This window comes from Delphinapterus leucas, chromosome 2 (assembly GCF_059928025.1).
Source record: "Delphinapterus leucas isolate spDelLeu-1000000601 "Yukka" chromosome 2, BTC_Dleu_Yukka2, whole genome shotgun sequence".
Taxonomy (NCBI): domain Eukaryota; kingdom Metazoa; phylum Chordata; class Mammalia; order Artiodactyla; family Monodontidae; genus Delphinapterus; species Delphinapterus leucas.
This window is the reverse complement of record NC_143130.1, coordinates 19,017,122-19,041,041: the sequence shown is the minus strand read 5'-3', so window position 1 is coordinate 19,041,041 and position 23,920 is coordinate 19,017,122. Positions and strand designations below refer to the sequence as shown.

Genomic DNA, 23,920 nt, shown 5'->3' with positions numbered 1-23,920 from the left:
TCTAATTCTTTCCTTTCATAATGGCATACTTCAGAATGGTTTACTGCCACCAACGTTCATAAATCTCAATCCTGCACATATGTTGCTCTTGTTGTTACACTGTTTTCTCTCGTGATCTTGAGGAATTCCATTTCTGTAAGGGATTCTTTTCATCACTGTAAGAATCAGGGGTCTGGTATGTGAAAAAGCACAGAAAAAAAAAAGTTAAAAACAAAACAGAACAACTTACCTTTGTAAGACCAGGGCCTGCTAAAGACTTGAGAGGTTTTGGGAGAGGTTCAGGTGATGAGAAAGCAGGATGAGAGACGCTTTGGAGTCTGATTGATGGTTTGGGAAAGGTTTCGACCACATCTTCATTTTCACTATCAGAACTATTGTCCTCAAAGAAGGTTCTCTTCTCTGGTCTCACGATGCCACATTTTGCTTCTACTATAGTGAAAACAAAGTGGAGTACATGAGAACATCCATAATTTCAAATCAGTGAATAACACAAGAAGGACAGTCTTCAAATAACTTACTGTTTTTCTTGGATTGCCGAGAAGCACTCATTAGCTTTGTTAAGCTTGGTTTCAGGACATTCTAGAGAAGAAAACAGGAGCTTTAAGAATAAGAAGTATTGGGAATTCCCTGGTGACCCAGTGGTTAAAACTCCATGCTTCCAAAAAAAAAAAAACCTCCATGCTTCCACTGCAATGGGCACGGGTTCAACCCCTGGTCGGGGAACTAAGATCCTGCACCGCTTGTGGGATCTTAATTCCCTGACCAGGGATTGAACCTGGGTCCTTGGCAGTGAGAGCGTGGAGTCCTAACCACTGGACAACCAGGGAATTCCCTGAATATACGCTTAATGGAATGCTTCAGAAAACACAGCGAAATCCCTTCATAATACGGATTTTGAGAAACAGAATTTTAATTTCTAAATTTCCATAATTTCGACTGTTATTTTAGGCTTAATGCAGAACCAGAGACAGAAACAGAGAAAAAAAAGCTCTCTCCTAACAACTCTATGATACCAAAATAAAAATTGTCCAAGAAAAAAGAACTAGATGATATATGCTATATAGTTTTGGAGCTGAAAGGCCCCAGGAAAATTCTATGATTATTACAGTAAGTAACTGTAACCATAAAGATTTCATTTAAGCATGAGTATTATATAAATCACGTCAGTAGGGTTGAAAAGTCACAGTAAGAATCCTTATCCTTGACCAAATTTCGTATTTCCTCCCTTGTGGGAAAGCGCTTCTCAATACACTTTTCCTGTTACTATCTACTTCCCAGCCCATTTTCTCTTCAGCCCCGACGTTCAGTATTTAGCAAAGTAAAAAAAAAATTCAACTAGTCATATTTTTATAAAATGGTTTGCTCTGACCAACTTTCTATTACAAACATAAAACAATGAGAGGTAGACCACTGCTAAACTTTAAAAGTTAATACTACACAAAACTAAATTCAAAGCAGGAAAACTAATTTCACAGGAGAGAACTTTACCTTGGTATCAAAATCTAAGTCTTCATCATCTGATGTAGGCCATGAATCATCAACACCAGGTTTGTTGGAAAGCCTTCAGAGCAAAAATATGTAACAAAAATGAGTGACTTCATTTCTTTAACCAAAAACAAACAAACAAAAATCAAGTGAAAGGTTGGTTGTCTATATATTAAATGATGTTTCTTGACATCATTAAAATGTGGCCTCTGTTTTAGAAAAGCTTTTAGTTACCTATTTCTGCTTCCACCTCTCCCAACCAATGAAATATCTAGCTAAGACCCATTCTCAGTTCCCATAACAAAGGGTGACAGCCAATATACTGGCAGAGCCTGAGAATAATTTGTTTCCACCAAAAGTCCTAAAACCTGAACTGAAAACCCAATTAATGGGTAACATAACTTTTGTTTACCAGAACTGGAACAAACCTGATGACCTAAAACAAAGTAGAAGGATATGCTGTTCCTTCTCCATTGTCCGTGCCTGGTTCAAAGACTAATCTGTGTCCGTCAAAAATGGCAGTCTTGGTTCTCCAGCAGGGAAACCACTTATTAAAGAAGGCCCCCCGGGCTATCCCGATGGCACAGTTGTTAAGAATCCACCTGCCAATGCAGGGGACACGGGTTCGAGCCCCGGCCCAGGAAGATCCCACATGCCGCAGAGCAGCTAAGCCCGTGCACCACAACTACTGAGCCTTCACTCTAGCGCCCACGAGCCACAACTACTGAGCCCACACGCCACCACTACTGAAGCCCGCACGCCTAGAGCCCATGCTCTGCAACAAGAGAAGCCACCACAATGAGAAGCCCGCGCACCACAACGAAGAGTAGCCCTCACTCGCCGCAACTAGAGAAAGCCCGCGTGCAGCAATGAAGACCCCGATGCAGCCAAAAAATAAATAAATAAATAAATTTATTAAAAAAAAAAAAAGAAGGCCCCATTCCTCCCCTTTACTCTAAAACAGTACAGGGAGTCCCCTGAAATGTTTGAAAGTTAAATGTACAAAAGTCAAAGAACAAATTTATATGTTTAATTTATATGTTAAACTATTCCCAGAGAGATTAAAACATTAAAAATTATAAAGTCTACTTAGTTTTCCTATAGAGGTCCTGCCTTATTCAGGTCCACATAAACAGCTAGCTCTTAAAAACCCTCATAGGCACTCAGATCCCCAAGCAGAGACAGTGCTGTAGAAACAGAGTCCTGGCAGCTGTGCCTCTCTTTCCCTATGTACTGCCTAAATACCTTCCTTCCTATAGGCTCCCCTCCCAAATCACCATTGTGCCTCACCCCTGAGGCCTGTTCAATAGCAGCCTCCAACCTTTAAGATTTCAGCCTGTGAAGGCAATGGTTCCTGAATCAAGGATGGGCTCAGGACTTCCCTGGTGGCACAGTAGTTAAGAATCCGCCTGCCAATGCAGGGGACACGGGTTCGAGCCCTGGTCTGGGAAGATCCCACATGCCCCGGAGCAACTAAGCCCATGCGCCACACTATTGAGCCTGTGCTCTAGAGCCCATGAGCCACAACTACTGAGCCCACGTGCCACAACTACTGAAGCCCGAGCACTCCGCAACAAGAGAAGCCACTGCAATGAGAAGCCCGTGCACCACAACGAAGAGTAGCCCCTGCTTGCCGCAACTAGAGAAAGCCCACACGCAGCAACGAAGACCCAATGCAGCCAAAAATAAACAAATTTATTTATTAAAAAAAAGAAAAGAAAAGAAAAAAGACTCTTGGAAAAAAGAAAAAACTTCAGAAAACCAGGCAAGGGTACTACCCTGAAGGGAAAACCAAAACCAGACTGGGAAGGCAGTAAGTAGAGAAATCAACTAGACAGATGCTCTATGTAGATGTTGAATTTAATTAACATAACATGGTCTATAGGCAGATACTTCTCTCTTATAGAAAACTAATTCACCTTAAGGAGAGTAGACATCGTTATATCTAAGAAGACCTGCCTAATGAGGTCTTGCTTGTATAAAACCCTATGGTTCTGAGGCCTCAGCTACCTGAGATCTGCCATAACACCTTAATGGTAAATACAAGGTACTAGTTACCACTGCAATTGTCAAATATATCAGGACAAAGGCTTGGACTAACCAGGCTTCTTAGGACAACTCTAAATCAGAGTTAATACATAACTAAATTTGACTTTCTGAGTTGATCTGATTTGGGTATCTTGACCTCAGTGCTACACGGGTACTTATCAATCTCTGCTGAGGGACATGAGAGTGGATCTGGGGCTGATCGTCACATCACAGGTCAGCAACTTGTTGATTATGGAATCATGGGTCAATTAACCAAGCCCTCCAAACCACAGCTGCCTAATTAATTAAAGTAAGCTATATAGCACAGCTACTTTGCAAAGCGGTTGTGATGACTTTATGATGTAACAAATTTAAGCACATAATACAGTGTTTAACCCAGAGTAGAACACTCAACAAACGTTAGTTTCTTTTCTCCATGTTCCCTTAGTTAAACACACAAGTTTTAAAAATCCATAAAATCCTACCTGCTTAAAGACTCTTCTTCAGAACTCTCATCCACTATTAAAGGAAAAAGTAAAACACATTTTAAATCAACAACAGAAAAATACAGAATATTAAAAGTGTAAGACTGATGCTTTGTTAAAAAGTATTCCTCTGCGGGTTTCCCTGGTGGCGTGGTGGTTGAGAATCCGCCTGCCAATGCAGGGGACACGGGTTCGAGCCCTGGTCCAGGAAGATCCCACATGCCGTGGAGCAACTAAGCTAATGCGCCACACTACTGAGCCTGCACTCTAGAGCCCATGAGCCACAACTACTGAGCCCGCACGCTGCAACTACTGAAGCCTGCACGCCTACAGCCTGTGCTCTGCAACAGAAGCCACCACAATGAGAAGCCCGCATGACGCAACAAAGGGTAGCCCCCACTCCCGCAACTAGAGAAAGCCCACGTGCAGCAACGAAGACTCAACACAGCCAAAAATAAAATTAATTAATTAATTAATTTTTTTAAAAAAAGTATTCCTTTGGAACCACACCTGGAAAGTATACTAGAGTGAATGTTGATTATACCACTGCTAGGCAATTAATTATGCATGAGAGCCATTTCCCCACCTTTACATTTATGAAATGAAAAAAAAAAAAGAACAGTACTTATCAAAATTTGATACCTAAAAGTGAAGTGCTGTTTACAATGACCATAATCCTAACCAAACTGTGAGACTGACAGAAAATGATATCATTAGTAGAATCAGTACCATAAACTGACAATAGCAAACTTAAATAGCATGATATTTCTGGACTTCCATCACTCAGAGCAGTGCATAGAGAATACATGTATTTTGCCATCACGTAACACAACTTCTCCGGCTCTTCAGTTCAGGGTAAAAACGCCCTGTCACAAGGAAGCCTGGTCTACAGGCACTGTACTTTAGAGCATGGCAAAACACAGGAAACAAACTCTTTCTGGCCCTATTTCCAATTGCAAGATAAGCATGAAAGACTTTGTAATTCCAGTTTTATAAAGGATAATCTCCTGAAAGGGAGGCAGGGAAGGGCAAATGGGGTCAACTGGATGGTGAGGATGGAGAAGTTGAATTTTTTTTAAGTTTGAAATATATATACATTTTAAAAGTATAATCCCTTGAGACTGTGTCCTTCCATTGCTCAAGAGTCTATCTGGACCCAACACATAGAGCAGCACGGTCCAAACAGTTAGTGCTGTGTAGTAGTGAGGGATGTCATTTTTCTCAACCCTTCCCATTATGTGGCAAATGATTATAGAAATCATGCTTCTTCAGCTTGTAAGGCATATGTCATCGTATCTTAAGCTGATGAACAAAAAAAGGGAGGGAGGGAAGGAGGGAGGGAGAGACTCTGGTACTGCTGGACAACATTTCACATGTGTTGTCATAATCTGATGCTGGGGGAATGAAGTACATGCAGTAACTCCACGGGGAGAGGACACCTGCAAGCTTGCGCCTGGTTTCCTACAGACTTCGCACCGTGTGCCTTTTCCCTTTGCTGATTTTGCTTGGTATTCTTTCACTGTAATAAATCACAAGCATGAGTACAACCACATGCTGAGTCCTGGGAGTTCTATGGAAGAGCCAAACCTGGTGTGGTTTGGGGAACCTCTCAAACAGTTGCATTGTTTACATGAAGTCTGTATTATTTGGGTTGATGTGTTATATGTGATTACAGTCAGGTTATTTCACAGAATAACCTTCCTCAAATTTGTTTTTCTTGATATTTGCCTTGGAGATTCCTGTATTTCTATATCCATTTGAATAAAGGCATAAAAGGGATAGATGAAACAGTGACATCAGAAACTAATTGAAACAAGCAACAATCCTATTTCAACCAGAAAAAAACCAAAGAATTCTGATGATTGACAATATGTTCTAATGTATGAAAGTTCCTATAAAGAAAATGAAAAGATCAGTTAATTTTCTCCAACTAAGCAGGGTTTAATTCCTCACAGTTGACTCCCAAGTTTTTTGTTTTGTTTTTGTTTCTGTGGCCACACCGAGTGGCATGCAGGATCTCAGTTCCCCAGGGATCAAACCCATGGGGAACTGCAGTGGAAGCAAGGAGTCTTAACCACTAGACCACCAGGGAAGTCCCACTCCCAGGTTTTGACAACTCTGGGAAGACGCAGGCAAGCGTACTCACCAGGCCAGACTGTTTTCGCTGACCCTACGTGGGCAGCTGCCACTGTTATGAAAAACTTAGGTAGGACCTTGGTAGATGTGATAATTTTTCCATATTTGGACATCAGAAGTACCACTCATGTAAAAAGTAGATGTTATGACTCTTAAATTGTCCTTATGAAAAGGTTACCACCAAAGAACTTTTAAGAGTTAAATCCAACTTTCTTTTCAGTAATTTTACTTGATATAATTGATACTCCCTCCTTGAAATTTTCATTAAAAAAAATTTTTGCAACATCACCACCATTCTCTCCTACTTTTCTTTTTTTTGTTTTTCCTTTTTAGTTTTTATTTTGAAGGAGAGTTTTATTTAGCACACTCAGATGAACAAATATAGGAACTGATCTACCACGCGCCACAACTAGAGAGAAGCCCACACGCTGCAACAAGGGGCCTGCACGCCACAACTAAGACCTGACGCAGCCAAAAAAAATAAATATTAAAAAAAAAAAAAAGAAACTGATCTATGTGGAATAATGATACTTCCCTCCATCTCAAGACCCTCAGTCCTCAGTTAAGGGCTTTATAATTCACTGACATCTTTTCATCATTGGCTGGTACTCAAATTCCTAGAGGAGGATCCCTGCAGTATGTGACTCAGATTGTCCCCAGGAGACCTTCCCTTTGTCCCGCTGTGGAGCTCAGTGCCTGCCCTACTTTTCTCCAGCCCCTCCTCAAGTGTTCTTTACCAACCATCCCCACAGCACCCTTTCTGCACCAGCAAAACTGAACTGCTCATAAATCCTGCCAAGTCCACTCGTACATCTTAGCCTGTACACTGCTGTTCTTTCTGCAAAACATGTGATATTGATAGATGTTCCTCCAGCCAAACGCTGTCCTTCTGCCTCTTTACCTGGCAAGCTTCTCACTCTGCACGCTTACCTTAAGGTCCATGCACTTTTTAAAAACTCGAATCCCTCACCATGGACTTAAAATATCTGGCACATATGAAACACCAATTTAAAAAAATACATAAAGACAATTTATAAACTCCTAGTGGGCTCTGGGACATAGTAAGCACAGAATAAAGTATACTAAATAATAAAAATGATCATTATAATAACAAGCTCCTGGAGGGCAAGGGCTGTGTTTTTGTTGTTGTTGTTGTTTTGTTTCGTTTTATTTTTTTTTGTGGTACGTGGGCCTCTCACTGTTGTGGCCTCTCCCGTTGTGGAGCACAGGCTCCGAACGCGCAGCCTCAGAGGTCATGGCTCACGAGCCCAGCCGCTCCGCGGCATGTGAGATCCTCCCGGACCGGGGCACGAATCCGTGTCCCCTGCATCAGCAGGCGGACTCTCAACCACTGCGCCACCAGGGAAGCCCAAGGACTGTGTTTTTTACATGTTTGCATCCTGTGACATCAGAATAGTGCCTAGTACCTAAAAGATACTTGATAGTTAATTTGTGGACAAATTAACAAATAAATAAATGTTTTCTTTGAAAATTCCATTTAAAAAAATACAGAAATTAACCAGGGACAACTCTATTATGGGCACCTTGAAGACCAAAGCTCTATTTCATCTCTGTATCTCCTCTAACGTGTAAAACCAACCTACAGAAGTTCTTTGATGGACAGAGGTCTACTATGTTAGAGGTGTCCTCATACAGATTGTACAACGCGCTAGGTGCCACATCTAGGGAACACAATAGTGTTTTTCTTAATGTGAAGTATTTTTGTGCTTTTACTAGAATTTGCTGAGTCTCCAGTTGGGCTATTTGAATATTATGATAATCCTTTAACTAATGGCAACAGACCATCTCGTTCTAACAAAATTATAGTGTCATGACAATTATCCAACACACAGAAGAAAACATCTGGTTCTGATGAAGTCAGCCTATCTCACTCTGTCTGGACTTGTGAGGAATGAAGTTGGTAATAGCGAGACCACGCTGGTACAATAATATGGAAAATAACCAGTGCTTCTCTACCAGGCATTGCTTTTCTGACTTCTGTACTATCAGTAGGTATCTTTCAAAAATAATCTCTTCTTGGTACGCTGCACACTGGCTCAGCTTTGCAGTTCTTCTTGTTTGCCATCTGTTTAAAGTACCAGGAAGGTACTGTTGAGTTCCCAGGCTTAAAGTTGGTAACTTTTTTAGTGAGGCTAATCACTGTACAATAACTAATATTCATGTGATTATAGAGGAAACATGCAACATACTAACCGAAAAATCTTTTTTCTTATTTACACAAAGATATAATATGGGATTTTAGGCGCCATGATTAAATAGGTGGATTTCTTTTCAGACAATACTGTCTCTGATTTTAAATTACCTACAATTAACTTCTTAAACAATTCTGAATACTAGACTATTAAGAAATTAATTAAAAAAATAAAAATATACATGGAGTTTACACACTGCTTTTTTTCATTGCTTTTTCATTATTAAAACTTCCTCACTCTTACTTTATCTATGGTAGGGTCACCAAGAGTAATTCACTATCAGACGTCTTACCTGGGTTGCTATTTTGAGATGGAGTTTTAGGTCTCTTTTCTTCTTTATATTCAGAAATCAGTTGGCGATTGCTATGTATTAAAAATGTGATAAATAATATTACTATTTTAATACTAATATGAAAAACAATTACCAAATATATTAAATTCTTAGATCACTTCAGACAATGTCAGAGCTATTATCAAAACTTCAATTGTGGGACTTCCCTGGTGGCGCAGTGGTTAAGAGTCCACCTGCCATTGCAGGGGACACGGGTTCGAGTCCTGATCCGGGAAGATCCCACATGCCGCGGAGCAACTAAGCCCGTGCGCCACAACTACTGAGCCGGAGCTCTAGAGCTCACGAGCCACTACTGAGCCCACGTGCCGCAACTACTGAAGCCCATACGCCTAGAGCCCGAACTCCACAACAAGAGAAGCCACCACGATAAGAAGTCCGCACACTGCAACAAAGAGTAGCCCCCACTCACCGCAACCAGAGGAAGCCCGCGCACAGCAACAAAGACCCAACGCAACCAAAAATAAATAATATATAAATTAATTTAAAAAAATCATATTAAAAACCCAATGTGCGTGTCTTTTCATAGGTTTAACATTCTAATGTTGCAGTTTTCAGGAAAAATGTCAGTAATCAGGGTGATTAGCTGTCCTTTCTTTGTGGTTTGTAATTCAAGGACTCTCAGCTATTCTATAATTTGTAACTGAATTTATTTATAAATATATGACCTCATTAAATTAGATAACATAACTGTCCCCCATTATCGCAGCTAATCGCACCAAGAGTAGAAAACTAATCAAAGTTCAGACCTGGCTTGGACCACTACTACTCCTTCTCTACCTACTCAAACTCTGAACCAACAGATCTTTCTTAGAATGATGCTTAAGCTCCATGTTCATTTCCAATTCACTTGGAAGACATAACCCTACTTTTACAATGGATGCTGACAAGTCCTGGACAGGGCTTACCTCTCCTAATGCCAACTAACCTACTTGAGATTCAGGGATTTCTGGTGAATGGGTTCCTTATGAGGCAGAATCTGAAAATACTTTGAAGGTTGAGGCAGATGTAAATCATTTAGAAGATTTTCATTATCATGGAAAACAGATCACTTGAGGGGCCAACCTCAGTTATGGAATCTCAGGCAAGCTGGCACCCACTACTCTGAGGAGGATGATATGGGACCTTCCACGACCTAAGAAAAAGTGTCCCACAGGATATAAAGCAGCCTTGAGGTTCAGGTCTGGTAACAAAGGAAAAAGGAAAGTCAGCTCTCTCCCGGCAGGAGCATTTGAACCTCTCTGAAAGCCTAAAACGGTTCCCATTGACATCTGCTAGCAGAAAAGACAAGTAAGAGGGTAACTCATCGTGAAGATCTGGGCTAAGATGTGGGCTACATAAGGTTTTTGAGTGTGTCGGGGAGGGTGTGTGTGGCTAAAGCTAGGAGGCCCAGGTGCCAGAACTGGGTGCTGGTGCTTTGGAACAGTGGCTGAGCTACAGGCATATGTATGAGAACTAAAAAAGTTGTCACTTTGAAGTCTAAGTGTGAATCACCATGAAGACTGAGGAATCTGGATCAGCAAGGGCATCCTGGGAGCAAAGGTCGATCGTGACCCGACTGCAGGACCAGTTTCTTTTTTCTTTTAAAGTTATTAAAGGTCTTTATAGAGCAACATCCAGACTCCAGATCCAGCTGCCAAGGAGACCCTGCTAAGACCAGTTTTAGTAGCAACACTGCAGCAATAGAATCAATGCAATCAACAGAACGGTGAGAATGCACTTTTTTTCCCCTCCAAATGACTTGTGGAAGAGGACTGTCTCTTTGATCTTAGGGAATCCCTTAGGTTCTTGCAAAATTTAAGAGGGAGAGTATAGAAGTAAGTCCCCAAGAGAAAATATAGGATAGTCTGCTGAACTATGAACTAAACACTTCAAGACCCAAATAACAAGTTAGAAAAATCAGAGCTGTGACACTACTTGTACCCCATGCACAGGGGTTACACTTGGAATGAAATGGATACTGTTACGATCTTTAAGGATATAAAGTCTTAAAGTCCTGAGATAAAGAACCCTGTGCCCACTGCTACATCTAACTAGTCTGGCCTTTCGGCTGGTTTCCAGCTGATGATGGGGAACATCTCACCACCATTCCCAAGCTGCCTGCACCAAACTAGAACTCTCACCTGTCACATAACAAGTAACAGTTAAATTATTTTTAACCACAGTTTAGTGGTAACTGGCATTTTAATGTAAACACTTACATATTAAAACCACTAATAAGAGCATATTCTTCCGCGGTCCATCCATAGATATCTTGAGAAAAGACATCAATACCTTGCTGAAGAAGAAGCCTGACTATATTTGTTGATTCATCGTTTACAGCAAGTATGAGGGCTGTTCTAAAATAACAGAGAGATAACTTCACCCTTAGGAACTTTAGCTAACTTTAACAGCTAATTTGATATACTTTACCAAGTTAATATCTTGCCCATCCATGCAGAACTGACCATTTACACATTCAAGTGTTCATCTTTGTAAATTACCTCCAAGGCTAAAATGAAGGGACAAAAAAGAAGCCTCCTGTCCCACTCAGATGGCATGTAGAAGAAATTGCTAATTTAAAGTCCTTGATGGACAAGAAACTATGCTGAGGTCACTTATCTGAAGCAGGTGAGTATATAAAGGAAGAATTCCCCATTTCTTCCTTAGTCTGTTATATTATACTTCAAAATCAGCTAGAGGTCAGGTTAAGGAAAAGCTATTTGCAGGCTTAAAACAATAATATTAATAATAAGGAAATAAAAATAGTCATGGTTGCAGTTAATGTTGCTGATAAGCATGTGCTAGGCACTAAATGAAATACTATATATGTAATCTTTCTTCCACACAACCACCCTTGAAGGATATACTACTATCCTCCTTTTCATATCAGGAAACATATTTGCTGATAATAAGTAACGTTCCCAAGGTCATACACCTAATAAGTAGGAAAACTAGGAATTAAACCCAGCCTGAATCTAAAGCCCATCACTTTCCTCCTTATCACCCACCTATGACTTGTCTTCATTGAAGGAAATGTTTATCCAATTAAAGCTATCTTTCTTCCTCTACCTTCACCAATTAAAAATAAGAACATCAAAATGTACTAGAAATGGGGCTTCCCTGGTGGCGCAGTGGTTGAGAGTCCACCTGCCGATGCAGGGGACACGGGTTCGTGTCCTGGTCCGGGAAGATCCCACATGCCGTGGAGCGGCTAGGCCCGTGAGCCATGGCCGCTGGGCCTGCACATCCGGAGCCTGTGCCCCGCAACGGGAGAGGCCACAACAGTGAGAGGCCCACGTACCCCCCCCCAAAAATGTATTAGAAATGAAAAAGGATAAAAACTGATGAGCCCAAAGTGTCTGGTAATAGTGATTAACAATCACTTAGTGATAACCTAATAACATCAGTACTCTTCAAAGAAAGTAATTTAAAGCAAAGAGTCATCCCAAAGACATGCATCTTTTAAGGAAAAATATATACACAAAGTAGAGGTTAAAAAATTATTCTAAAAGAATTAAGAAATTCAATACTGTGTCATAAGGTAAATTAAAAAGTAGAATCCATATTTTATAAAGCTAATAAAACTAATACGAAATCCCTTAGCTATTATAAGATCGTGTGAACAAAAAAAAAAAATCAGGTTGCAAATGACATCAGTCGATATTATAAAGGAATATGAATCCTGCTATACATTATTTTTCATGATACACAGTCAGAGTAATTGCTTTTCCACCTGAAGATGTGTTGATTATACATTAATCCTCTTCTTACTAATTTAATCTTTCTGTCACCACTCTAGAACAGCACTAAGGTTTTTAAAAAGAAAAAGAACAAACTACCGTACCTTTTCATCTTATCAACTACATGTATATTTGCTTCTTTCTTTACTAAAAATTCCACCATGTGCTGATTGTTTTCACTTACAGCAAGTAAAAGTGGTGTGAGGTCCTCCTGTAAAACAGCAGAAACACTTTATACAGAAGGTACAAAGTTACATGTTTCTAAACTGAATTTTAAAACTTATAATAGATTCTCTGAACTTAAACATCTAATATAGAAAGTAAATAAAAAGAAGCCCCTTCCTTCTCACCCACCCTGTGCTGCTTCCTTCTCTTTAAAATGCTCCTCACTTCTTCACATGATTAACTGCAAAGTCATTCTCTAAAACTCACTTCCAACATTTACTGGTTCCAAGGATCTTTGCTTCTACCACAGTATTTATCAGGTATACTGTAGTTATTTTATTGCTCTGTACTAGTCTATACACTCTAAACACTCCTCCAGAGATAATCATTTAACAAATCAACTGCATATTTTAGGAACAATGCTGAGGAGAAAGATATAATATTGTCTGCAACATGCATAACCTATCCAACGATAACCAATTAACCTCATAAGGTTTACAGACATTCCAATGGGAATGTGATTCTTCACATGAACATGTAAAGAAAAAGAGTTTTTTTAAAAAACCAACTTATAAATTCTAACTTGAAAATTTCAATCCCATTCTTAAGAGATTCTTTTAAAATATGAAATAGATTATAAATTAATGACTGTTTTAAAATCTAGAAATATTTATCAAAATAAACTGTAATACAGGAACTGGAAACACAGATGCTTATGGAGGCAAAGTAGGCGACCCAAGTAAGTGAAGAACCCAGGTGAGGCCAGCGAACCGGAGAACGCGCGCCATACAGAAGGGGCACCCTTTGCACGGCAGACCAAACAGTAGCGTGGGCTCAAGGGGGACCAGATTGGATTCCTTAAGAGAAGCCTGAAATGCAGATTTCTGCATGAGTCTCCTAAATTTTAAATGCTGACTCAATTTGTGGAGGAAAGCTAAACACATCCAGGGGCCACATTTAGTCTATAGCCCACTTGTGTTATGTTTGCTGTGAGTGTTTCCAAACGTGTGGGTATAAAGCAAATATTTGCATGTAAAACCTTTCCTTTCTTTAGTATCATGTGTTTTACAAAAAAAAAGTGGGTCCCAACATGTAATAAAAATTTCTATTAAGATTCATAATATCCACTTCAAGAATGTTTCCAATGCCTGTTAAAACTACAATCTATGGGCTTCCCTGGTGGCGCAGTGGTTGAGAGTCCGCCTGCTGATGCAGGGGACACGGGTTCGTGCCCCGGTCCGGGAGGATCCCACATGCCAAAGAAAACTACAATCTATTTCTATAATTCTCCCTGATGTTAACCAAATGGATAATTAGTTCATAAGACTGCTGAAACTAAATTATTAAAACAATTCCTATCTGTACTGTTACTAACTTCATGGGTTTTGATGTTTAAAACTATCATCTTGCTTATGCCAGGGCCCAGTGAACCTAACAGACACACTGCAAGAGTCTGTCATGCAGCTTTCACCAAAAGAAGGCTCATGCTTTCCTACTACTGCAGTCAGGAAAACCCTGTTTGTGATAGACATCTGCTGACCTAATGACCTGGATGATAACAAAAGGTGCAAAAATCGCAAAGGGTCATACTCTACTTATTAAATGACTCACCATAAGCAAATTTCTAAAGACTCTCTGAGTGCCAGTGAATGATTAGTGGTTGGAAGGAAAAAGGAGTTATTCTTCAAGCCAATAGATATTGCCAATAATATCCCTTTTACCTTCTCAATCACAGAGGCAGAGAAACATAAAAGTCAGGCTAATATTGTTGGAAAGGAGGGAGTTGATGGAAGTAGCATCTATCAAACTCCAACTCTTCTAGAGATTTCTTATTTTTGAGATCTGTGAATTTATAAATCACACTCATCCATTCCATTGTTCTTAACCAAGGGCTGTATCAGAATCTTGAGGAAATATTTCCAAACACACATGTCTGGGCCTTCCTAGATTTATTCAATCAAAATCTTCAGGGGAGAGCCTAGGCTTGTAAAGTTTTCATAAGTTCTCCCAGGTGACTGTGGTTCACGAGCACAGTTCTAGATGAGAATTAGTGCAGCAACCATGTCAGTCTCATCTCCTACCCACATGGCCAATTCCTTTTCTCAACTGAGGATTGGAAAAAAAAAAAAAAGAAAAGCGTAAGAGATAAGAGCCACGAAAACTACATTTAATTTTTCTGGGTAAATAGGTAGAACAGGGACGAGTAAACTCAAAATGCAACTTGATCTCATTACTTATAAACCCTTTACTTCCCATCAAGACATTCTAGATTTGAGAGCAGAGTCTAGACTCTTATCTAAGTGGCTGTTTCTGCCAAAACAGGATAATATGTCAGTTAATTATTTGTTCTTCTCCCTTATTTCCCATTTAATCACCACACATTCACTGCCAATCTGATTTCCTCTGAGTCCTCCTAAAATTGATCTCTAGGCAAGGTTACAATTCACTTAGGCTCTTTCCCAAAATAAGAATTATTATCCCCGAAACCTGAAAAGAACTTTGCCTAAATACATAAACTGAAGGGGAAAAAAAAACCCCAAAAACCTCTTCTTGGCACTTCCTAACTGCCAAATTTCCAAATTGGCCTGCATATTTATTTATTTTTTAAAATTTATTTATTTATTTTTGGCTGCGTTGGGTCTTCGTTGCTGCGCGTGGGCTTTGTCTAGTCGCGGTGAGCGGGGGCTACTCTTCCTTGCGGTGCGCAGCTTTTCATTGCAGTGGCTTCTCTTGTTGCGGAGCACAGGCTCTAGGGGCGCGGGCTCAGTAGTTGTGGCTCGCGTACTCTAGAGCGCAGGCTCAGTAGTTGTGGCTCACGGGCTTAGTTGCTCTGCGGCATGTGGGATCTTCCCAGACCAGGGCTCGAACCCATGTCTCCTGCATTGGCAGGCAGATTCTTAACCACTGCACCACCAGGGAAGCCCAGCCTGCATATTTCAACTGCTCTCTCCTTTTCCTTTTCCTTTTTCCCTCTGAAGCCTTAGGCAATGAGAGAGAAATCATTTTTACATAAATCATTTTTTAATAAAATAGGAACTTGTCAACAGCAGCAAGATTGCTATTATTGTAAAATGCTTTTGTTTTGTTTGAGTTTTAGGACAAAGTCTATCTCCAAGGCAAGTTTTGCATTTCTGTGTTGTTTTACACTAATCAGGAAAAAAATTTGAGCGGGGGAAAAAATATTTGGGGAAAAAAAAAAGTCTTACCTTTAACAAATGCAATGTTTTCACAAATATCTGCTATAGACACATAAAAGAAAGCTATACCCTCTAATGCTCCTTTAGAAATATAATGATTTAAAGTGAAATCTTAGATAATTAAGTTATTTCAAAATATTTTCACTCAGGGAATGCTTGAGCTTCCAAATATGTAAAACGGACCCCATTTATGTCAGCAGAGGGAGTTCCTGGTGGGGCTGCAGCAGGAGGAGGTAATGTGTATCCCAAAGAAAAAGCAGGAACAGCAGCTTCGCCATCACCTGCTCCCCATGCACAGCTACAACCCTGCTGAGGAGCCACCCGAGGCTGAGCGTGGAAGACCCCAAGGTGTACACGGTGGACCAAATGGCCACCAGCATAAGTGAACACCCTTGCTGGGTGTCAAATACGACCTGCCCCACTTTCCCCGATCTTAGAACCTGGGGTCCTGGAGGGCTCAGAGCCTGCTGCCTGCCCTGGCCACCTGCACTCACCCAGCTCTCCCTGCTGGGTACTGGGTCTCCTTCCTCCTCCCATCCATCCCCAACAGCACCCATTCCCTGAGCCCCTGCAAGCAGCCAGCCGCCACCTCACCTCACTCCCCCCAGGTCTTTGTCTTGTGTGGGCTCTGAGACCACCACCCACTCCCAGGCATATCCTAATGGGAAGATTTTCCTTCTGGGGTAGAAGGGTGGCTGGGAGACAGAATTGTGCTCTTTCTGTGAGCACCACCTTTCTCCAGCCCGTGACTTGGCTTTGGAGTTGTTTCCATGGTAACAGGCCCTGATGGGTGGTATTCAGTATACATATTATTATAGATAAAACATCTGCAGCTAAAACAAAAAAAAACAACCATGTATTGCAAATATTTTGTAAATATAGTTGAGCTATACCTTGTTCCTTGCTTCAATGTTGGCGTCATGTGAAAGCAGCTTTGCTGCGAGTGATATATTCTGATAAAGGGCAGCATAGTGGAGAGCAGTGTTGCCACTGACATCCATGACATTTGGGTCGGCACCATGTTCCAGCAGAATAGTTGCACACTCCTCTTCCTGGCATTGTATGGCCTGTAAGTGTTATGCCAAGACACAGACTGTAAATTCTAGGAATTCAGAGTAAACATTCCAGAAGTTTCACCAATTCGTTTTATTTAAATGAGATAAGTCCATTTTTATTCTAAGCAGTTAAATCAAATCCATCTCACGTTGACATGGTTGGCTACTATGTACCTTCATCAGCGCTGTCCTGTTTTCGTTGTCACAGAGGTTAAGCTGGCATTTTCTCTCCACTAGGAGAGCTACCACTGCTGGATGGCCACTGGCACAGGCCAAATGGAGAGCAGTCCTACGAAACCGAGAGGAGTTTTTAGGAAACTGTAGTGCACTATGTCAAAACATGCAATTGTTCATGTGATTGAAAACATTTAATAGCATGCTATTCCTATCCCTTTGAAACAAATATTTAGTTTTCTTCTGGAGAAAGAACAATATATATTAGCTCTTCTTACTCTCCACATTAACGAAAGAACAACCTGCTTGAACAGAAAGAACATGACCTTGAGATTCAGCTCAACTTGGGTTTGAATTTGACTTTAACTGTGTCACTTATTAGCAGTCACTTAGCCTTTCTGTGCCTCAATTTCCTCATCAACAAAATGGGGATAGAGCAGTAGTTATCTCACAGGACACCACTGTGATGCTTAAATGAGAACCCATGCAAAGGGTTTAGAACTGTTCCTCGCACAGATAACAGCTCAATAATTATTAGATAATATTATCATAATTATTACTATTATTTTACAAGGGCAACATTTCAATTAAGTAAAAGGATATTATACCTCTTTTGAAGATATGTCTTGAGGACTAGAGAGAACACTGTACTTCAATGATTCTAATATGCTCATTTTCTCACATTTTAACATCTCTGACATTGGAATGAAATTTATAATTCATGATGTGTTACAACTATAATTGGTAGCATTTTTTGTCTGTTCGTTTCTCATTTTTCCTGTTGGTCTAATTATCTCTGTCTCTGTGCCTAAAGTTGCCATTTTTAAAAATTTAAGTATAGGTGATGTATAATATTATATATTACGGAATTTCCCTGGTGGCGCAGTGGTGAAGAATCCACTTGCCAATGCAGGGGACACAGGTTCGAGCCCTGGTTCCAGAAGATCCCACGTGTCACAAAGCAACTGAGCCCGTGCACCACAACTACTGAGCCTGCACTCTAGAACCCGCGAGCCACAACTACTGAGCCCACACGCCTAGAGCCCGTGCTCCACAACAAGAGAAGCCACCACAATGAGAAGCCCGCGCACCGCAAGGAAGAGTAACCCCCGCTCACCACAACAAGAGAAAGCCTGTGCACAGCATCAAAGAACCAACGCAGCCAAAAATAAAAAAATAATAATAAAATAAAAATTATATATCATAGGGGTACAACATAGTGATTCACAATTTTTAAAGGTTATATACTCCATTTATAGTTATTATAAAATATTGGCTATATTCCCCATGTTGTACATTGTATCCTTGTAGCTTATTTTATACCTAATAGTTTGTACCTCTTAATCCCCTACCCCGATCTTGCCCCTCCTCCCTTTCCTCTCCCCACTGGTAACCACTAGTTTGTTCTCTATATCTGTGAGTTGGTAACATTTAAAAAAATTTCTATATTAATATATAAAATAGTGGGGCATCATACAATCCATGGTGCCTTACATCAAATGAAATAATGGTCTATATAACAGGTCTACTGCAGTTCTAGTCACACAGTTGGCACTTAAATAACTTTTAGTTCTTAAAGGCATGATGAGCAATACTGTAAATCACCTATACTTCAATTTTTAAAAAATAATAAAATAAAAGCAGCACGGGGAAAGAGAACTAAAATAACAAGCAAAACAAGAATTTTTTAAAAAGTAATTCTAACTCTGATTTTCAGGAAACTTTAAGCCAAAGGAAATTCAGGATTCAAATGAATAGGAATGGCTCATTTTATTCAATATTTACATTTACGGATTGTGTGAAATCAGACATTTCCAACGATCAATATTAGTATTTAATACCGTTATAAATGTTCAAAAGGACAAGTAAAGGTTATCCTTTACAATTTCCTACCTTCAGAAGTGCTTCTGTTTGAAAGAAGGGAGAAAAGCTTCAATAGAGACTAAGCCTTAATACTTCAAATTTTAAATTTCTCATCTTGCTCATGGGGGCAACATGAAGTTTTTAAGGATGAAAGAGTTCTGAGAGATAGATGCAGGGTCCTGAGTAGAAAGCATCTGCTACATAATAGGTATTCAAGTTATATTTGATGAACAAATGGATTAAACAATGGATAAACATAACTGGAGAGTTCAATAATTTTTTAACATCTTTATTGGAGTATAATTGCTTTACAATGATTTATTAGTTTCTGCTGTATAACAAAGTGAATCAGCTATATGTATACATATATCCCCATATCCCCTCCCTCTTGCGTTCCCTCCCACCCTCCCTATCCCACCCCTCTAGGTGGTCACAAAGCACCGAGCTGATCTCCCAAGCGATGCAGCTGCTTCCCGCTAGCTAGCTATTTTACGTTTAGTAGTGTATATATGTCACTGCTACTCTCTCACTCCATCCCAGCCTAACCGTCCCCCTTCCTTGTGTCCTCAAGTTCATTCTCTACGTCTGTGTCTTTACTCCTGTCCTGCTCCTAGGTTCATCAAAACCTTTTTTTTTTTTTTTTTTTAGATTCCATATCTATGTGTTAGAACATGGTATATGTCTTTTTCTTTCTGACTTACTTCACTCTGTATGACAGACTCTAGGTCTATCCATCTCATTAAAAATAGCTCAATTTCGTTTCTTTTTAAGGCTGAGTAATATTCTATTGTATATATGTGCCACATCTTCTTTATCCTTTCATCTGTTGATGGACACTTAGGTTGCTTCCACGTCCTAGCTATTGTAAATAGTGCTGCAATGAACATTGTGGTGCATGACTCTTTTTGAATTATGGTTTTCTCAGGGTATATGTCCAGAAGTGGGTTTGCTGGGTTGTATGGTAGCTCTATTTTTCGTTTTTTAAGGACCCTCCATATTGTTCTCCATAGTGGCTGTATCAATTTACATTCCCACCAACAGTGCAGGAGGGTTCCCTTTTCCCCACACCCTCTCCAGCATTTACTGTTTGTAGATTTCTGATGATGGCCATTCTGACCAGTATGAGGTGATACCTCATTGCAGTTTTGATTTGCATTTCTCTAATGATTAGTGATGTTGAGCATCTTTTCAAGTGTTTGTTGGCAATCTGTATACCTTCTTTGGAGAAATGTCTATTTAGGTCTTCTGCCCATTTTTGGATTGAGTTATTTGTTTTTTTGATATTGAGCTGCTTGTATATTTTGGAGACTAATCCTTTGTCAGTTGCTTCGTTTGCAAATATTTTCTCCCATTCTGACGGTTGTCTTTTCATCTATTTTATGGTTTTCTTTGCTGTGCAAAAGCTTTTAAGTTTCATCAGGTCCCATTTGTTTATTTTTGTTTTTATTTCCATTTCTCTAGGAGGTGGGTCAAAAAGAATCTTGCTGTGATTTATGTCATACAGTGTTCTGCCTAAGTTTTCCTCTAAGAGTTTTAGAGGAATTTCATTCCTCTAATTTCATTCTTTTACATGTAGCTGTCCAGTATCCCCAGCACCACTTATTGAAGAGGCTGTCTTTTCTCCATTGTATATTCTTGCCTCTTTTATCAAAGATAAGGTGACCATATGTGCATGGGTTTATCTCTGGGCTTTCTATCCTGTTCCAGTGGTCTATATTTCTGTTTTTGTACCAGTACCATACTGTCTTGATTACTGTAGCTTTGTAGTATAGTCTGAAGTCAGGGAGCCTGATTCCTTCAGTTCCATTTTTCTTTCTCAAGATTGCTTTGGCTATTCAGGGTCTATTGTGTTTCCATACAACTGGTGAAATTCTTTGCTCTAGTTCTGTGAAAAATGCCATTGGTAGTTTGATAGGGATTGCATTGAAACTGTAGTTTGCTTTGGGTAGTATAGTCATTTTCACAGTGTTGATTATTCCAATCCAAGAACATGGTATCTCTCGCCATCTGTTTGTATCATCTTTAATTTCTTTCATCAGTGTCTTATAGTTTTCTGCATACAGGTCTTTTGTCTCCTTAGGTAGGTTTATTCCTAGGTGTTTTATTCTTTTTGTTGCAATGGTAAATGGGAGTGTTTCCTTAATTTCTCTTTCAGATTTTTCATCATTAGTGTTTAGGAATGTAAGAGATTTCTGTACATTAATTTTATATCCTGCTACTTTACCAAATTCATTGATTAGCTCTAGTAGTTTTCTGGTAGCATCTTCAGGATTCTGTATGTATAGTATCATGTCATCTGCAAACAGTGACAGCTTTAATTCTTCTTTTCCGATTTGGATTCCTTTTATTTCTTTTTCTTCTCTGATTGCTGTGGCTAAAACTTCCAAAACTATGTTGAATAACAGTGGTGAGAGTGGGCATCCTTGTCTTGTTCCTGATTTTAGATGAAATGGCTTAAGTTTTTCACCATTGAGAACAATGTTGGCTGTGGGTTTGTCATATATGCCTTTTATTATGTTGAGGTAAGTTCCCTCTATGCCTACTTTCTGGAGAGTTTTTATCATAAACAGGTGTTGAATTTTGTCAAAAGCTTTTTCTGCATCTACTGAGATTATCATATGTTTTTATTCTTCAGTTTGTTAATATGGTGTATCACATTGAGTGGTGTATATCAAAGAATCCTTGCATTCCTGTGATAAACCCCACTTGATCATGGTGTACGATCCTTTTAATGTGCTGTTGGATTCTGATTGCTAGTATTTTTTTGAGAATTTTTGCATCTACGTTCATCAGTGATATTGGTCTGTAGTTTTCTTTTTTTGTTACATCTTTGTCTAGTTTTGGTATCACAGTGATGATGGCCTTGTAGAACGAGTTTGGCAGTGTTCCTCCCTCTGCTATATTTTGGAAGAGTTTGAGAAGGACAGGTGTTAGCTCTTCTGTAAATGTTAGATGGAATTCTCCTGTGAAGCCATCTGGTCCTGGTCTTTTGTTTGTTGGAAGATTTTTTTTATTTATTTTTTTTATCAGTATGCGGGCCTCTCACTGCTGTGGCTTCTCCCGTTGTGGAGCACAGGCTCCGGACACGCAAGCTTAGTGGCCATGGCTCACGGGCCTAGCTGCTCCACGGCATGTGGGATCTTCCCGGACTGGGGCACGAACCCGTGTCCCCTGCATCGGCAGGCAGACTCTCAACCACTGCGCCACCAGGGAAGCCCTGTTGGAAGATTTTTAATCACAGTTTCAATTTCAGTGCTTGTGATTGGTCTGCTTATATTTTCTATTTCTTCTTGGTTCAGTCTTGGAAGGTTGTGCTTTTCTAAGAATTTGTCCATTTCTTCCAGGTTGTCCATTTTATTGGCATATAGTTGCTTGTAGTAATCTCTCATGATTCTTTGTATTTCTGATGTCAGTTGTTACTTTGGAGAGTTCAATATTTTTAAAGAAAACTTTTGGGAAGTAAAGCAATACTTATGCAATAGTAATAATCATTTACATTTGTATTTTTGATTTTTTATTTTCATAAGGACACAACTAAAACTCTATAAACTTTTGCAATAGTAATAATCACCACTTATATTTACTATATTTTATTTTCATAAGACTGCAATAAAGTAAAATGATTAATCCATAATCATTTACATACTATAGGTAATAAAGTTACACAAAATCAAAAACGTGTATATAGCGAAATATATACCTAGTAAAATCTACAGGCATGGATAAAAAGATTCCCTTTACTTCTGAAGAGGTTAAAAGTTGTCAGAAGATATCAATCCTTGAAAAACTTCCAAAAGAAAAAGAAAGTGAGGAATTATTTTTATCTGTACAAGATTCATATTCCTGCTCTCTCCCAGGATTATTTCACTAATACTAAACATTTACTAGAATTTTTGTACATGTTCACTGTAGAAATTACAGTTTTTTCTTTGTTTTTTTTTTTGTATTCATGCGGGCCTCTCACTGCTGTGGCCTCTCCCATTGCGGAGCACAGGCTCCGGACGCGCAGGCCCAGCGGCCACGGCTCACGGGCCCAGCCGTTCCGTGGCATGTGTGATCCTCCCGGGCCGGGGCACAAACCCACATCCCCTGCATAGGCAGGTGGACTCTCAACCACTGCGCCACCAGGAAAGCCCCACAGATTTTTTTAAAAGGAAAAGAAAGCTTCACTTATAATATAAGTGTGCAGAAATAACAAATTTTATCATATTTTTGGCTAAGATAAGACCATAGTCTTCTTGTGTTTATATATAATGAAACTGATTTTTTTTTCTCAATTTTCTACCAAAGTACATCTCTGCAGGTCAACACACATCTGTTATCTATGCCACCTTCAATGGTCACATATTACTCCATACCAGATACACTGTAATTTATTTTTAAAATCCTTTGAGTTCGTCTTAATACATTGCTATTTTAAGCAGTGTTGAGGACAACAAATTGTATGTAACCTATCTCTAATTTATCTCTAATTATTTACCTCTAATTTGTATAAAGAGAATTGATGTGTAAAGGGAATATACATTTTTTAAATGTGGTACTTATCACCAAATTGCCTATATGAAAAGTCAAAAGCAACTTAGACTTTAAACAGCAGTATAAGTACCACTGTTCTTCATCGTCACAAACCTTGTGAAGGGAAAATGTTTTTCATTCCTCTTTAACTTAAATTCCTTTTATTACCAGAAATGCTAATTTTTTTTCCTATATCCATTGGTCACTTATGGATATGCAAAAAAGTACTTTGCTCAATTTCAAATTAGAGGTTTTTTCCCCTTACTGATTTCAAAGAATTCTCTGTAAAATGAAGATATGTTTTCTTGCCTGATACAAATATGTTGATATATTTTAAAAGTTCATTGTCTTTTATTTTGTTAATCTTCTTTTCTGATCTACAGAGGGTTTTAATTTTTTTATGTTGTTAAATCAACCTCCAGAATTCTTGCTTTTGAAGTCATTCTTAGGAAGGTCTTTGTCAGCACAAAAAATGTACAAATAGGAATTTTGTTTTCTTCTGGTCGTTTTCTCACTTTGAATATTTAAAATTT

The 23,920-nt window shown here is 39.4% G+C and overlaps 1 protein-coding gene across 2 annotated transcripts in view; it reads right to left on the bottom strand.

Moving 5' to 3' along the window:
• Positions 1-23,920, bottom strand: part of ANKRD26 (ankyrin repeat domain 26) — a 103,144-nt gene that overhangs the window by 63,075 nt on the left and 16,149 nt on the right. Inside the window, exons 2-10 of one of the 2 annotated variants that reach the window (XM_022580328.2) lie at positions 17,010-17,124; positions 16,674-16,847; positions 12,523-12,629; positions 10,898-11,035; positions 8,640-8,710; positions 3,999-4,032; positions 1,489-1,561; positions 519-579; positions 230-429 (exon numbers count right to left, since the gene is read on the bottom strand). In XM_022580328.2, coding sequence (XP_022436036.1) covers positions 230-429; positions 519-579; positions 1,489-1,561; positions 3,999-4,032; positions 8,640-8,710; positions 10,898-11,035; positions 12,523-12,629; positions 16,674-16,847; positions 17,010-17,124 — 973 coding nt within the window. The remainder of the gene's footprint in view (positions 1-229; positions 430-518; positions 580-1,488; positions 1,562-3,998; positions 4,033-8,639; positions 8,711-10,897; positions 11,036-12,522; positions 12,630-16,673; positions 16,848-17,009; positions 17,125-23,920) is intronic. The other variant, XM_089903842.1, reaches the window with a different exon arrangement.